Genomic DNA, 16,677 nt, shown 5'->3' with positions numbered 1-16,677 from the left:
GACATTAATTAATTTCAATTTGCATTAAGACACAGTTGACTTTTCTGTGTTGTGGTATGTATCTCAAAATGTGCTGCATTTACAGTGGGTTTGGGTAACTCTCTGAAAACAGAGGGGACTTTATAAATGATAACTATAAATGCGAAAACAATGTGATTCTTAGAAAACAGGAAGGTCACCTTTCATTGAATGATTAATAATTGATTTCTGAGTTTTCTGTACTATTGTAAATGACTCACAGATCTGTCTACATAGTAGGAAGCACATCACCCATCTCTTAAATCCAGTTGAAAGAACGTATTTTAATAAATATCTCAGCTTTGATGAGTCAAACATTGCCTGCGTAAGTGACCCTTCGAAAATTCTGCTCTTCGTTGGGTTACCCACTTGTTACAATTCTGCTTAGTATCCAGCTCAGCTTTTTTTTTTTGTCTTTTCAACTGAGAAGAGCATTGAACATTTAAAAAAAATTTTAAAAAAAGTTAATTCTGATATCCTTTTACCTGCCAAGTATTTTGCTGACACAGCCATGGCTGACCCGGAGTTGCCTGGAGATATCACACGGTCTGACACCTTGATGGGCAAGTTCCACAATCCTTTGGCGGACGACGTCAGGGAGCGGTCGCCCATTCACAAAAACACCCCCTAACTGATTCACTCCTCCATGTCCTGAAACATATGGGGGGAAAAACAAACAAAACAAAACAAGCAGAAAAAAAAATCTTTGTGACTCTTTAAGAAAACTTCTTGCTCAGCTATAGACTCCCCTCTGCTATTAATCCCTGAAAAACTTCTGGATATTGGCAAGAGTTTGGGCATTTCTTAAAATGCAGGCTATGGTTTATTTGCTGAGAGCAGAAGAAACAATGCTAGTTACTGAGGCCTAATTTGACACTGATAGAAATTTTACACTTGTGAAGCTCCAATGGCTTCCATAATCATGGGTATGTGGTATGAGAATCAGGCCTATAGTTTGTAAAAAATAATTTTTTGAAAGTTATTTTAAAGCCAATATTTGTGAACATTTAGCAAATTATGAATTGTAACTAGATGAATTACAAGAACTGTAGATCATAAATCTGTAGCACGCTCACTTTTTAAAGTACTGTTATGATAATATCAGACTGATTTCTGTGTAAAGGGTGAATATTCTCTGAGATAATGCCAGACTATTGTCTTCATCAATGCAACTTATTTGATCCGAATATGGATTTTGCCACAGCACTCACTATTTCCCCCCTTCAGATTCACAGCTGAATTGCAAATATATTCAAGAAATACCCTGTATGTGCATGGAATAATTTCTCGCTGATATAATTTACAACCATCTCTGAACGTATTAAGATTCTAGTATGGGAACGAGATGGTTCAGCCAGTCTTGAAATAGAATCATTCCTGATTTCAGGTTTCCACTAGCCTCCTTGTGGAACATATAATCTGAAATAGATCCTCGCTAGATGAATGGCAGTTAACTGGGTAAAATCAATGAGCACAAAATATAACGCCATGCAGTTGAGTGAGAAAATACAATTAACTCTCAAACTGTTAATCATGCAGACTATTTATGATATCAGAGAAGTGGCAATGCAGGGGTCAAATCACTGCCTCAACCAAGATCACTGACCACAACTGGCCACAAGCAATAAACTCACCTCTCTGTTTACAGAGGGGCTTGAACTGTAAAGATACAGCTGACATATCAAACTGTCTCTGTGTTAAACCAATCGGTTACAAATAAAAGCCGCTTGTATGTAAATCTAGTCATTTCGCCATGGATAAACTGCTATCAAATTTTGCAAATAGCTTCTAAACCTGCCAGAACACATCATAAATCATGATAAAATACTTGATTATTCAAGCCAGTTTGAGCCCACACAGAGCAGCCTCCCCGTGAAGTTCTCTGTCATTTCTGAAGAGGGGGGTGGTGGGAGGGGGTTGCTTAATTTGTTTATTTCTATTGACTGCTATGACTCAAAGTTGTTCTTACCATGGAAATTAAGTTTGATGCTTTTCAAAAAAAATTAGGACATTCACATCTCTTCTTTTTGAGCTACAACATTCTGTCTTGTTGATAAAGAAGGAAGGGGTGTTAATCTGAATCAAGAGCTACAATATCCTACACAGCTAGCCTAACCATACACTGGACTATATATGATTAGCACTAATTATTGTTACCCCTTCCAACCTGTTTGTTTCCTGTAAATACAAAAATTGCCTGCTAACCCTCCCAATGAAGACACCAAGGTTATAGATAAAAGTCCAAATCAACATTAGACAAAGAAACTACATGCATTTAGGTCTTGATTAGCTCTATGTTTTAGCACAATACTTATTGATTTAAAATCCAAGTTAATATTGCAACAGCAAGAAATTTATCTGATTTATCTGCTCACTTGAGTGTTTACATATACATACTGCAGAAGTTATGTAGCCTAGAGTTTAAGCTTCCTGGCTGAAACAGACTGTTTCAGTGAAAAGTGGGACCTTGATGGAGTAAGATTTAACAGCTTTCAGCCATCTACATTCATTAAGTAAAAGCCAAAAAGAAAAAAGAAAAATCTCCAGTTCCCACACGTCAGTCTAAAATTACTACTTATTAGGAGAATTTCTAAATGTTAGAATTACCAGTATTTTAACAAAAAGCAACTCAAGTCAACATGAAGGAGAATCTTTAGCATATTAGTGTACAAGGACTACTAAAGCCACAAAACTAATTAATTCTAGCAATAAAACCAGTTTATCCTGGATTTCCACGCTCACATGTTTTAATAAGAGCAGTAATAGCTACAGGCCCATGTCCAGTTGGGCTGCTTAAATCCAATTAATGTCAAAGAAATTTAAACAGCCTACCTGTGTCAAGGACTGCAGCTTAAAGCCCTATACTCAGCATTTGGGGGAAAGTCCTACTTAATTTAGTAGCACCTGTTTCAGATAAATGCTTGGTGGACTGCAGAAAAGCAGTGGATTTATGTATGGGGAATAGTGATATCTTGAGATATAGGAAGGAAGGAAGGAAGGAAGGAAGGAAGGAAGGAAGGAAGGAAGGAAGGAAGGAAGGAAGGAAGGAAGGAAGGAAGGAAGGAAGGAAGGAAGGAAGGAAGGAAGGAAGGAAGGAAGGAAGGAAGGAAGGAAGGAAGGAAGGAAATTAAATCTACAGCCAAAGTTTGAGCAGGTGATGTTTTAGAAAAGTTTGAACACAGGCACACAGGCACAGTCATGTTGACAGGTGTAGACACACAGAGAACGCCCTGACTTTACTCTCCCCACCTCTCCCCTTTCCAGCCTCAAAGGCTTGCTTCCCAGCTTAAAATGCTTTGGTTTTGATCCAACACTGGAAAAACAAGCAATCTGAGCTTCCTCTCCATTGGATGTGGACTGCAGAGTGGGCCAAGGAAAGGACATTCTCCTATCCAGGCCCCAGGCCAGCTGCTGTCACTACTGCTCTCCGTCTACGTGGTTGCTAAAATGCATTAAAATATAATTTGCGGACTGGGCTGAGCGCAAGTCTTCCAGAGGCCCCTCGCTGGCAGTTATAAAGGGTCCTCCGGATTTATGCCGTTCATCTCTCTTGCTGGAGAAATTTATGGTACGGAAAGGGAATAACTTGCTCAAATGAAAAGAAAACGATCCATCCGTGGGGATGCCTCCTTTTGATGCAGTATATACCTTCTCCATTATCGGACAAGAAATGTTCAGTGTTTAAAAGGCTTGAGGGGAGGGTTGGAGTGGGCGCAGGGCGTGGAGGAAGAGATGCCCGGTTACTTGCACCAGCCAGGGTCAAGTTGTCTCCTGGTCTTTCCCGAGCAGTTTGGGTTTCCTGCTTGCAGAATTGGCATTCATGGAGAGGGGGGAGCAACTTCCCACTGCGGTACAGAATTAATTCAGTACTCATAAGGAAAAAAAAAGACTGCCACAAAACGAGACTAGCTGGAAATAAAGTGCGTGCCAGGGTTAATTCACGTCGTGCGAAAACTGCTGTGCCCCATCATGCGCTGTACATTTGCAAAGCCAGGCGCATTACTTATGTAGATGCACACACGGGTGAAAGAGGTATTGACTGTCTTGTCCACTGGACTCTACACCCGTGCAGAAAAAAACGAGGACAGGAACCTGTCGAAGATACTTAATCTTGCTTTAAAGGGCTCTGTCTGGGCACCAAGTTGTTCAGTGGGACTGATGAGCCTTTCCTAGAAGTAGGAAATTGGGCACATGCTCATATTGCCTGCTCTAGGAAGAACGACCCGCTAGCCAAGGCAACTTATTTCATTATCATGGCTGCTAATTTTTTTTTTAAGGAAATAAAACCAGGCCCTTTGAAATGTATGCCCGGTGTCTTTGGCTTCTGCAGACTCTGATATCCGGAAGTCTCAGTTTAACTGTGTGTCCATCTCGGTCTGTGTGTCCATCTTTGTGGCTCATTTTGGCCCCGTGCAGAATTTCCTCTGGAATTCAGCTTCCAGCATCTTCCCGATGTTATAAGAAAGAGCTGACTCAGGATTGGGGGGTGGGGGTGGGATGGACCCATCTTCGAAGCATCGTCTCACAATTTCTTCTCTTAGCTTTCACAGTTGGGTTGTTGTTTTTTCCGTCCACGTCCTCTCAGTTTGGAAAAACAAGGCTATTATCCGATAGAGACGCCAGACAAGGCCGCTGACCGAGATTTTGCCTTGGAGACGCAGCCGCCTGCAAGATCATCCCGGAGTTGGTCGACAGTCAAAAAAAAGGTCTTTTTTTTTTAAGTCTCCAAAAATCAATTCTTCTTCCATGAATCTTTTGACAGTGGGTAAGGAGTCAACGTCACAAGCAAATGACCCAGGGAGGGGTTTGGAAGAGTGAAACTTTGTGAAATGAAGGAATTAATCCAGACAAAAGTTTTCTTGGCATGAGATGCATCACCGGAACCAGTTTTTAATCTCTCTCTCTCTCTCTCTTTTTTTGCACCAGAAGTAGCCGGAAGATCCTTTCTCCCCTCTGCCCAGGTCTGCCATGCTAGTTGAAAAGGCAAGTTCAAGGCACGTTAATTCCGTCACTAAGTGGAGTGTTTCATCCTGGTTAACTCGCGCCCCAAAGGACCAGCTAGATTCATCTTCACACCAAAAAAAAAGACGCGCGCAGCATTACTTGTGAGTAACTGTGGTGAAAAGTAGGAGATTGGGAAGGCAAAAGACACGGAGGCCAGCAAAACCACGGACTGCTCCTCTCTGGCCTTCTCCCACCCCAAAAAGTCTGGCTCTCCTGGTCTCAAGGCGTTCCCCCCTCCCGTTGACCCAGGGCACCAAGGGTCCCTCTTCCCTACCTGCTACGTTTTGACGCCGTTTAGGATTGACTGGGGAGGGGGGACTGTCTGGGGGCTGCTCAGAACCTCCCTGGATGCATCCCGGCCCTTTATCCTAAAGGGGGACGTCGGTGCTTTTTTCGCACAGGAGACTTTTGGAGAGGTGTCCCTGTTAATTTTCTGTGTTGTTGTTTTTTTAAAACAGGCAGGTCTGTCTCCGGTTTTCCAAGGGGGGACTTCGGTTCGGGGTAAAAACTAGATGAATTTTTAGAAAGACAAACGGCAGGTTCCCGTTGGCTTCTTGGGCAGCAGCAGAGGCTGCGCGCCGCGGGCGGAATCTCCGCTTTTCCAGTCGTGCGGAGCGAAAGCAGCTTTGCACAGAAAGCTTGGCGGGGACGGTGGGTCTCCAGAAGGATCTCTTACAAGGCAGCCTGGCTCTTCTGGTGGAGGGCAGAGGGGTGTCGACGTGCGGGGAAGCCCCTCTCTCTCTCCTTCCCCTCCTCTCCCCGCCTCCCACGGCAGCATCCACACGAGCCCCACCGCTTTCCGCGCCGAGATCCAACAAAGTGCCTCTCTTTTTTTTCTTTCCGCGGAGCTTCATAAATAAAATTAGAGAGGAGGGAGGGGAGGGAGAAGAGGGCAGGTGCCGCGGGTGGGCGTCCTTCCCCTCTCCCCCCTGCTTGCTTTTCGTTGTTGTCAAATTCCTGCAGCAAAATATCGATTTATAATTATTTAGGTTAATAGGGGGGAGCCCCCCCCCCCCCGTCCCTTGGTAGCTTCCACAGGCAGGGTCGCTTGTCAGATTAGCACAAAGGCAAGTCCAAAAGCCGGGGAATGGGGGGGGGGGGGGATGCCTTGATCCTGGTGTCCAGATTCCAGAGGGTTTTATGAAATAATACACGTTATTATCCTGCCTTTGTTGTTGTTTTATTCTCTGTTGTTGTTTTCTCCCTACATCTCTTATTTTCAGCCTCAGTTGGAGCAAGGAAGTGGAATGCTTTTTTAAAAATAAACACACAGAGAGATGAATGGCCTTGCAATACTTCCCAGGAAATTTTCTGTCGCGCCTGCTATGTGTGATCTAGAGTGGAAATGTTTCATCCAGGGGAGAGAGCTGGCCTTTTTATTTAGGAGAACAGCCGCCCCGGTTAAAAGGCTGCGGCGCGTGAGGGAAATACGATTCGTTCTACCCAATATTTCCTTGAAATCTCTGGATCTAATCCGGCGTTTAACTCACCATGAGAGAAGATGTCATTTCACATAACATTGTGCTAATGGATAAATCTCCCCCCAGCCCTCTCGAGCACAGCAAAGCTCAAGCCAACATATTACACGCGGCCAGCTAACTTATAGGAAGGCTAGTCCCGACGTTTCAGGCCTTTTCAAACATTCTGCCTCGTCCACACTACAGATATTGCAACCAATTTGCATTTTTTTTAATTAAAAAGGGGTAATAAGAGCAAAACGAATGAACAAACCCACACGCCCCATTCATCACAGCTATGCTGTTGTTGTTTTAAAGAGCACTTTTTTCCCCCTGGAACACAGGTTTAGGAAAGAGCAGCCCACTCCAGACTAAACTTTTTTCCCTGGGACTTTTAAATACAGTTTGAGTTCCCTGCCGGAGGGAGCGGGAATCTGAATGGAGTTTTAAAAAGCTTTAGAACTGCCTTAATATTCAAAGAGTTTTTAAAAATATATATTTCTAAGGTCTTTCACCCTCCCTTCCTCCCGCTTGAATCTATATATAGATTAAACGGCAAAAAAAATTTTAAAAGTCAAGTTGGGCAGCCCGGAACTTTGTCACACACACACACACACACACAGAGAGAGAGAGAGAGAGAGATGGTAAGAGAAGAACCAGTGGTTATGAGTAAAGAAGGATGAAAACGTTTCTACGTTCAAAACAAAGGAAGCGTTTATTAACTAGGTCGGTAAGTAGAGCTAAAAGCCTGCGGGTGGGGGCGGGGGGGTCCGTCTGTTGAGCTTCCGTAGTATTAGGGGAGTTTCTTGTGCTTGTCGCCCCAGGTTCAGTTTCTGGAGTGGAGCTAGAAACCCTGAATTATGCTGGGGGGGTTTAGTGACTTTGTATTGCTGTTCTTATTATACGCCCCCACCCGCCCCCACCCCTTCAAGTTAATTATCATTTAAAACGGGCCGTAGAGTCCTGCCAAGGGCGATCCCTTTTTGTCGCCCCAGTTAAGGGCGCGCCTTCCAATCTCCCGTCCAGGAGCGCCTTCCCAAAAAGGGGCTCGCTTTGCACGGATCGCCTCCTTCCAAAACCTTCCTCCTGCCTTCCCAAGGGGGGGGGGGGAGATGTCAGTTCGTTCTTCGACACCCCCCCTTTCCCCCTTTTTCGCCCCAGTCTTTGGGGTTGGATCAATGTGCTGATCTAACCCCAAAGACGCACACGGGACCCAGCTCGGCACCGCCGGGCTGAAAGGGAGGGGAGAGTCCGTGCCTGGCGGGGAAGCTCGGTCACTCACGGGGTCCTGCGGTCCGAAAGTGCGAAGCCCGAAAGCATCTCGGCTCCAGCTGCCTTGCCTAGCCCCCCTCCCCCCCGCGGCAGTGCCCCCTCCCCAATTGAAGTAAAAAGCGAGAGAGAGAGAGAGAGAGAGAGAGAGAGAGAGAGAGAGAGGGTCTCCCGGGCTGGGCGCGGGAGGAGAAGGCGCCGGTGGCCTCTACTTACTATGCATGGCTGCAAACGGGTCGTGCTTACAGTGTATTTCCATCGGGGCCGGTGCGCGGGCTGCAGAGGGGGCGAAATCCGCGGGCGGCCGCCTCTCCGCCGCGCTCTCTCTCCTCCGACGGCTCCCCGAAGGCGTCCCAAAGCAGACTCCAAGCGCCGGGCGCCAAGCAATCCGCGGCCCCCCCGCCCGCCCCCTCCCTGCAGGGGCTCCTGCCCGCGATCCCACCCGGCAGGGCGTTGGGGAGGGGGGGCGGCGAGGGTCCCGTCCTGGCCGAGCGGAGGCGCCGCCGAAGAGGGGTCAGGCGAGACTAGGCTGGCGGCGGCGGCGGCGGCGCTCTCCCCCCCGCGCGGATCCTCCGGGGCCACCCCCGGCGCGCCGCTGGCGGCTCTTCCTTCGCTGGTCCCTTTCGGCTGCGGTCCTCCGGGGCTCGGGCGCGGCGGGCGGCTCAGGGGCCGGCGAAGTCAGCCTTTTGTCTGCGGCCACACGGGGCGTCGGGGGGGGGGGGGCGTCCCTCCTGCTGGTCCGCGGCGCTTCGGCAGCCCCCGCGCCTCGGCCGGGCTGCTCTCCTAGGCGGCGGACAGGTGCCCTCTGCTCCTCCTCGTCCTCGTCCTCGTCGTCCTGCTTCTGCTTCTGCTGCCGGGCGGGCGGGCGGGCGGTGGGGCGTCAGGCGAGCGGCGTCGAGGGCAGCAGCAGCAGCACCAGGCGGGCCGGGCCGGGCGCTTTCCCCGGTGGGCTGTGGACGAGCAGAAGTTGGCGGGAAGTTGCGCTTGGAGGGAGGCCAGCGGCGGCGAGGCAGGGCGAGAGGCGGCGGCGGCGGCGGCGGCGGCGGCGGGAGCAGCCCGAGCCTTCCAGCGGCATCCCCGCCGCGCGCCAGAGAGGCAGCCGGGCCGAGAGAGCCGCCGGGGGAGGGCGAGGGGCGTCTTTTGCTCGTGGCGCGCGCCACGCGTCCCGCCTCACGCGCTCTTCCCCCGGCCCAGCCGCGCGCCCCCGCGCCACCCCCAAACTTTGCCCAGCGCCTCCGGAGGGGGGCGAGGGCTGGTGACCGCGCGCGCGAGGAGGGAGGGAGGGAGGGAGGCTGGGGCTGTCTGGCGACTGGCCCTGGCCTGTTGTGCGCGCGGTGGGGGGAGTGTGTAGCGGGGGGGGGGGAGCGCGTCTGCGCGCGTGCGCCTCCGGGTCCACCTGGTCGGCTCCCACCCGCCTCCTTCTTGTGAGGGAGGCGCGAGCCGGATCCCCCTTTCGCCCGGGAGCGCGCGCGCGCCACCCACACCCCCAGCACCACCCCCACCCTTTGCGCACCCACACCTGGGCGCCTTCCCAGCGCTCTTGGTTCAGGACCCCGCTCAGCATGGACAGCGGCTGCGGGGGGGGGCTCTGGGCGGGCAGCGCTGCGTGCGGGGGGGGGGGCTCCGGGCGGCCCCGTCACTCAGCCCCGCGGGCTCCAATCAGAAAAGTAAAGTTACGGCCCGACGCGCATTGGCTGAAGGCTGGGGGAGCGCCGGGCGGGGGTGGGGGCGGGGGAACGGGGCGGCGTCTGATTAGCCGGCGGTCGAGCAAGGGGCGGGGCCAGGGTGGGGGGGGCGGGGCCACGCGCTGGGTTGGGGAGTTTCATTGACAAACTGGAGGGGGCGGGTGGCTGCGCGTGGAGCGCAGGACCCGCCGGCTCTGTCTGGGAAGCGCCTGGCTGGGTCCCAAGATCCTGAGCGCCTCGCCGGGGGTGGGGGGTGACAGCGCCCTCCGCGCGGGGGTCAGGGCTCCAGTGCCCCGGCCTGCCCTTCCCCCGCAGCCCCTTCCCCCGGGCTTGCTCTGCCTGTTCCGTGGCCAGCTGACTCGTGCCCAGTGGACTCCCTGCACCCCTGTCTCCCCACGCAGTTTTGCTTCCCCCAAAAGGGTCCCCGCCTGAAGCCCCCCTCAGACTGGATTGGGCTTTCCTCGGGCAAAAAGGAACAGGGAGGGGGCTTGCACGGTGCTCTAGGGTGCGGGGAGGAAGGCCGGAGGGCCGGAGCCATTGATGAGAACATCTACCTGTGTGCGTGTGTGCACGACCTGCTGTCTGGAGGGGCAAAGAGGGAGGGGCGGGGAGGGGAGGGGGCGGGGGGAGTGCGTCTCCGTCCCCCCTTTTCTGATGCCAGGGCGGTGTTTCCACACCAACCCTTTCCAGCCCCAAATCGCCCCCTCTCTGAGGCTTGTTCCGTGGTGGCCCTGGCCGGCAGCGCGAGTCCCAATGAGCGCTCACGTCTGAACTGGCGCCTGTAACCTCAGTGTCAAGTCGAGCATTGAGTGCGCTTTAGAGGCCGTCGCAGATGCAGCAGTGCCGGTTCCCCGCGCCGCAAAAGCCACGGGAAAAGCCCCCTCCCTCCCCGTTCAGCAACTGAGCTGTCCGGTGACGCGGGAGCCCTGAACGTGTGAAGCCGACCCTTAAAAAGAAACTGCGGGTTGCCTTGTGCGCTCCTTTGCGTGCCACCCTTGGGTGCCCGTACAAAAAAAGGTGCCGGTGGGCGCCTAAGCCCCCTGTCAGAATGCGCTCCTGGAGAAATGCAATGGCTACTGCTGCGTTAGGCTAGCAAGAGGCGCTTTGTGCCCGAGGGGCTGTGCCCCGGGAGTTCCGTGGCGTCTCTGCAGAGCAAGACCCACCAAAAGAGGGAGGTCGCGGGGTGGGGAGAGAGAGAAGAGGGGGGCTGCCCATTGCCCTGGCCAGGAAAAGAGCCGAGCAGGCGCTGGACTTGGCAGGCTCCGTTCGCCCCCTCCCCCTCTCACCGAGGCCTGCAAATCCCTCCTGAGCTGCGGGGCGCCTGGGGCAGGGGTCGGGCCCTCGAAGGAAGGGGCTTGTGGTTTCCTTCCCCCAGCGGTGACGGAGGGTCTGGGGGCTTCTTCGCCTGGAATCGCCGCCGCCCTCCGCCCCTCCGGCGCTTCTCTGCACCTGTCAAGTCCGACCTCATCGATTTTGCCATTGAACTTCCATCAAGCGCCGGGGAAGCCCGCCTCGCCTTGGGGTCTCGGGGCAGCCCTGGCCGCCGCCGAGCAGTGGAGCCGTCCATCCCTCCGGGGCGGCAGGGAAGCCGCCCCCACCCTATTCCTACAAGCCAGCCTTCTCCAGCGGCAGTCACAGAACCAGGGTTTGGATACCAGGCGGACCACTGGAAGGAAACGCAGGCAGGCAACGCGGAGGGGTCTCCAAAGACCTGAAAACAGACAACAGCGGCCGCCCGTGGCTTCCGAAACCCGCACCAGCCTCCCCGTGCAAAAGGGCCACTCGACGCTTGCCTCTCCTCGCCCGGTGGCCCCGAGATGCCGAGCGGATCCTGGCCCGGGCCTGGCACAGTTAAGCATCCTTCGGCGCTGAGCTTGGGGGAGAAAGAACAAGGCAGAGCGCGCTCGAAACGGGCCTGCGGGTCGCCAGCAAATCTTTGCTCTATCCCGATTCCCGACAGGCAGGGGGAAACCTACACGCGTGGGTGGGATAAAGGGACAGGGGAAAGGCAGGACTTCCTTCGGCGTCAAACATTCCCCGGATCCGGGCGCCCGGCTGCAATAACCGGACCCTCGAAAGCATCCTCTGCTGAAACGAATCCGATCGACTTCCAAATGTTCGCGTCTGGAAGCGAGGTGCTGATGCGTGGCCCGCATTTTAAATAGGGTGAAAACGCGTATGTGTGCAAGAGGGGGGGGGGTGAACGCAACTCTAGAGGAGAAGACATTCAGCGTGATACAAGAACATTCTCGGAGAGGAGACAGCAGCGGCGCTTGCACCAAAAGGACCATGGGCTTCCCTCGCCCACGGAGAGCCACACACAGCTGACCCAGCGGCCGCGTGTGGCTGTGTGAACAGACCTTGCACGTGCTTTCGAGGGCACAACGTGGTGACTCTTGCCAGGACTGCCTGCTCCAGTCTATGCCTACGTGCGCTGGGTGCCTGCGTGGTGACCCAGCTGGGTGTCATATGCATTCACACACATACAGCGCTGCACTTGTGCATTTACGCCCGCTTGCATCTCATTAAGGGCATCCTAATTGTATCCCGACCCCAAGGACGCGATTCGTCCGTCCCCCACCCCAAACCAGCCGGGGCGCGCAGAGTTCTCGCATGTGCGCTCTCTCGGGCACACGCGTGTGTCGTTGGGAAGGCCGCAAAGAACGAGGCAGCTGCCTCATTTCTAAAGAACAGGGCATTGCACATCCGGAAGTCCGCAGGCTAAAACCCTCCACCCTTTTTAACGAAACTGGATGTAAATAAAGCCATGATGCGCGCATTCTCCGGGACCTTTTTAAGTGTGTGTAATTTTTTTCCCCCATCCACAGCCACGCAGGGGTGTTTTACTAGGGTTTGCAGAGCAGGGCCCCTAGATAGATGTCTCAGCTGACAGGACAGGTCGAAGGCCCGGATTTGTCCCTAGAATCCCTTCAGACGGTATGGCTAACCTGTCAGACCCGGACACCTCCGAGCCCAGACAGGCGAGGGAAAGGTGGTTTTGGAGGGATCTGATCGTCCCGTAGTGGTAAACGAGGTTTCTTTCCCCAGTTCCTTTCTTCCCGATTCATTCATAGAAGACGGCTTTTTGAGATCGGCGGCTCGGCTGCGCGCTTCGGGGCTGGCTGGCTGGCTGGCTGGGGGGCGGGGGGGGGGGGTGTGGGGCTGCGGGATCGCTAGGCCTTTTTAGCCGGACAAGGTCCGGGGAAAGCTGTGCAGCTTGGCCGCATCCCCTCAAGCCTATGGAGACCCAGTGGGACGCGTGACTTCAGGGCAACGCCCGAGAGGAGAGGGGAGGCGTTGGCACAACGTGGCAGAGTGGGGACCGAGCGTGCCCCCATCGCCCCGGCACCGTCGCCGACCCCCGGGATTCCAGTCCAGGGACGGTCAGGCACTTGCAAAGGCTGTGGGTGACACCCGGCCTTCAGGCCTGGGAGCCTGCAGGCCCGGAGTCCGGAGCTCGGTTTCCAGGTGGGCAAATGCTCCGAGCAGGTTTCAGCGTCGCGCCTCGCGGGCGCCAGAAGTGAAGGATCGATGTTTTAAAGGGATCTCGACGGCCGCGATTTAGAAGTCAGATCCGAGGGAATCCAGGCCAGGCTGGGCTGCAAGGAAGCCTCGGGAAAATGAGGAGAGGTGGCCTGGAATCGCAAGAAGCCGGTGGGGGACCTCGGCGGTTCTGGCCCGCTGCCTTCCTCCAGCCACAGGGGAAGAGAGGAACTCCGAACGGACCCAAAGCCTTTCCCCCAAATCCCTCCAACGACGCTGTTTAGACTCAAAACAGTCTTTCCTAAAAGGTAGGCCAGAAGAAGCTGGTGGAGTGAAGGAGGGATCCTTGGCACATGTTTGCTCCGGAGTAAATCCTGCCCCAGTTCCTCCAGCGCAGTCCTAACTTATTTAGGATTGTAGCCAGAGATGTCCAACAACGGAGACTCTTGAGACAGCGGGAATGAGTGGCAGGATTTTTGAAGGACAGCACACGGCTGCGCGTAAAAGGCCAGCAGGAATTATCTAGCAGCCCTCTTCTTGAGGAGCTAGCTTATTGCATTCGGGGAGCGGGGTGTTGTCCCTTGGGAGGGAAATCCTGGCCCATTCTTGCCCTTCAGGCTGAAGTGGAGTCGGCCAGAAATCTCTTGCAGGGCTGCACTGGACACACAACCATCTCCTTTGGTCAAGAATGAGGCTGGACAGGCTTAGTAACTTTGGCTGAGGAGGAGGGGTGCTGTTCTTCCCCTGATCTTCCTCTGCGAGGCTGTGGGTTGCCCCGCGGATGTGCGCGCTAGGCGTAAATCCCTCCAGGGATGTATCCTGACTGTCTCCAAACCAGCGCTGGGCTGTTTGGCTTCCATTGGGAGAGAAAAACCATCCAATGGCGGGCCAAGATCAGCCTGGAGAAAACCCCGCAGGAAAAAAAAGGAGCGAGAGGGTGATTGTTTGGGGAGTTGTGCCTTCACACCTACTGCGAATGTTTACAGAATGCCTCCCTCTCCAAGACTGGACCGTCCCATCTCGCTGGAAGCAAACTGCCCTTCTCCTGGGAGCCCTCTCAGCGTCCAGAGCCCGGCCTGGAGTGGCTCCTCCAGTTACAGTATCCACGGGTGACAATTCGCAGTCCCAGACCGTCTTCCAGATGACTTCCCATGCCCACACGCAAAAATGTATTTCGACGTCCCGCCTTTTAAAACTCTGTTACATATTTTGTTGAAGTTCTTGCATGTAACACAGTTAGGGTGTGGGGTTTTTTTTAATTTTTAAGCTGGGATGTAGGAATCTGCAAGCTCCCATAAATCTGAAACCATTCTTAACTTCTCTCCTCCTCCCAGGTCAGCTTCCCCCACTGGTTTTCTTTATTTGGCCACGGGCAAACCCGCCTGAATCATACCTAACCACTCAGGGGCGTAAAAGGTAGTCCATTTTAGAGGTTTTAGACCACAGAAGATTATTTTTTAGAAGCGCTTTTCTTTCTCCCAAGGTTGAAGATAATCGACAATTACACATTTGTGTGTTGCATTAAGCAGTGTCAAGTGAAGTCGTTTCCGACTTATGACCACGCTATGAAACAGTGTCCTCCAAAACATGCTCTAGATAACAGCCTTGCTCAGCTGAAGGCCGTGGATTCCTTTATAGAGTCAACGTATCCATTTCATTCTGGGTATTCCTCTTTTCCTGCTGCCTTCCACCGTTTCTTAACATTATCATCTTTTACAGTTAAGTTTGCATTACTGTGAAAGATAGTGTGATTTTTAAAAAAAAATCACCGAAATGTTATTGACAGGATGTTATCTGGGTTCTCCTTGATTTATTTTAATCATTAATCAGTCCCAAAACTGGCTTGCTGTATTTTTCATGAGCAGGGAGGCTATCTCAAGTCTGAATAAAAAGGGTTTGGGGGCAGGGGGAAGGAAGGAAGGAAGGAAGGAAGGAAGGAAGGAAGGAAGGAAGGAAGGAAGGAAGGAAGGAAGGAAGGAAGGAAGGAAGGAAGGAAGGAAGGAAGGAAGGAAGGAAGGAAGGAAGGAAGGAAGGAAGGAAGCTTCCTTCCCTTTCAAATGCATAACCCAGTGAAATCACCTTCTTATAACTGAGCTTCGGTGGTTTAGGCATGAATCTGTGAACGGTTTACATGCTTTTGTGAGCAACTTCAGAAAGGCTGGGGGAAAGGGAAAGGAAACTGGTCCGAGATTTCTCAGGATATAGAGACCAGGACCTCAGTTTCCCACCCACCCCCACGCCCCCAGCATTTGTTTTTTTTGGGAACCAGATCCTGGCCATTCGTCCTGTCACTGAGGATTCTCCAAGTAAAGCTGACTTCCACAGCCAGACACCCAATGGTGACCAACCCTTACCACACACAGAGAGGAGTGGGATGGTGGTGATGCACTGCTGTACCGCCCAACACCTGTCCAGGTTCCCCAGACCTTCTCACAGTGCACCCTTAGTCTCCCAAGTCCTTGCAAACAATGTCCTCACACTGACCCCTGTATACCAAAGTGACTCTCTGCCATTTGCCTCTTTCCTACCCAAAGCGACATTGCTGCCTTTTCTCCAGTGCACAAAACAACTCGAGAGCAACATTTTCAACTGCTCAGCTTGTTTATTGTGGGGGGCCAAAGACCTGATCCTCAGGATGGCATGATAAATTGAAGGGATGCTTCCCACAAAGACCAAGCATCTCCTGACTTAAAAGAAGCATTGGGATCTTGAGGATATTATTATTATTATTATTATTATTATTATTATTATTATTATTATTATTATTATTATTATTATTATTATTATTCACATAACAACACAGCACAAGTGTCTGGAATTCATCTCTGAATATCGAGTCCTTCCCAAGGACATAGGATATTAGAGGTATTTGCGGAGAATGCATGCAGTTCCGAGAAGTGCTGCTTTCTGAAGCATGTGGACTGATGTTCTGTCCAAGTTCAGGCTTTTCAGATGCTTTTCAAGGTTTCTTAAGATTCCTCCTAGAGCACCGACTTCAATTGGGATTACTGTTGTTCTTTTTCGCCACAATCGTTCAACTTCAATTTGTAGGTCCTTGTATTTCCTGATCTTTTCCAGCTCTTTGTCCTCTACCCTGCTGTCAACTGGCACTGCAACATCTATGATCCAAACATGTTTTTCTCTACCACTGTCATTGTTGTTGTTGTTGTTGTTGTTGTTTATTAATTTTCCTATACCACCCAACCCCTGAAGGGCTCTGAGTGGTGATCCCCTGGCAGAAGGAGCTTGGTTTTCTATTTGTTTGTTTGTTTAAATCAATCAATCAATCAACAGAGCAATACCTTTCCTCCACTATGGATCAACAATGAATGAGTTTAGACTCACATTTGGCCTGTCTTCAGTGGGATTCAACTGCCCTTTGCACAGTATCTGATCCTGGTCCTGAAGCAGAGCTAAGCCCATTGAGAGTTCCTCAGTGGGGCATTTCACACCTTGGTCCAGCAACAAAGACCAGTGGTCAGCAAAATGCAGGATTTGGCAGAGGCTACATGATGACAGACATTTAAAAACACAAACTGGAGCATCAATATGCCAGACTCCACTCCCACCCCTAGCACAGCTCTTTGAAAATTATAGGTCAGGGGTGGCCAACCTATGGCACTCTAGATGTTCATGGACTACAATTCCCATCAGCCCCATCAGGCAATTGTAGTCCATGAATATCTGGAGTGCCATAGGTTGGCCACCCCTGTTATAGGTGAACGGAACCCATGAAAAGGAAATGTATAAAGAGCACTCAA

At 52.1% G+C, this 16,677-nt stretch overlaps 1 protein-coding gene across 2 annotated transcripts in view; it reads right to left on the bottom strand.

Moving 5' to 3' along the window:
• PAX5 (paired box 5) overlaps positions 1 to 16,677 on the bottom strand; it is a 279,887-nt gene that overhangs the window by 252,304 nt on the left and 10,906 nt on the right. The window contains exons 1-2 of one of the 2 annotated variants that reach the window (XM_048502546.1): positions 7,965 to 8,713; positions 504 to 669 (exon numbers count right to left, since the gene is read on the bottom strand). In XM_048502546.1, coding sequence (XP_048358503.1) covers positions 504 to 669; positions 7,965 to 8,007 — 209 coding nt within the window. In that variant the 5' untranslated portion in view covers positions 8,008 to 8,713. Of the gene's footprint in view, positions 1 to 503; positions 670 to 7,964; positions 8,714 to 16,677 lie in introns of those variants that run through there. The other variant, XM_048502545.1, reaches the window with a different exon arrangement.

The sequence above is a fragment of the Sphaerodactylus townsendi genome, linkage group LG07, assembly GCF_021028975.2.
Source record: "Sphaerodactylus townsendi isolate TG3544 linkage group LG07, MPM_Stown_v2.3, whole genome shotgun sequence".
In the NCBI taxonomy this organism is placed as follows: domain Eukaryota; kingdom Metazoa; phylum Chordata; class Lepidosauria; order Squamata; family Sphaerodactylidae; genus Sphaerodactylus; species Sphaerodactylus townsendi.
Note: the sequence above shows the minus strand (reverse complement) of the source record. Positions and strands in the feature narration are given on the sequence as shown.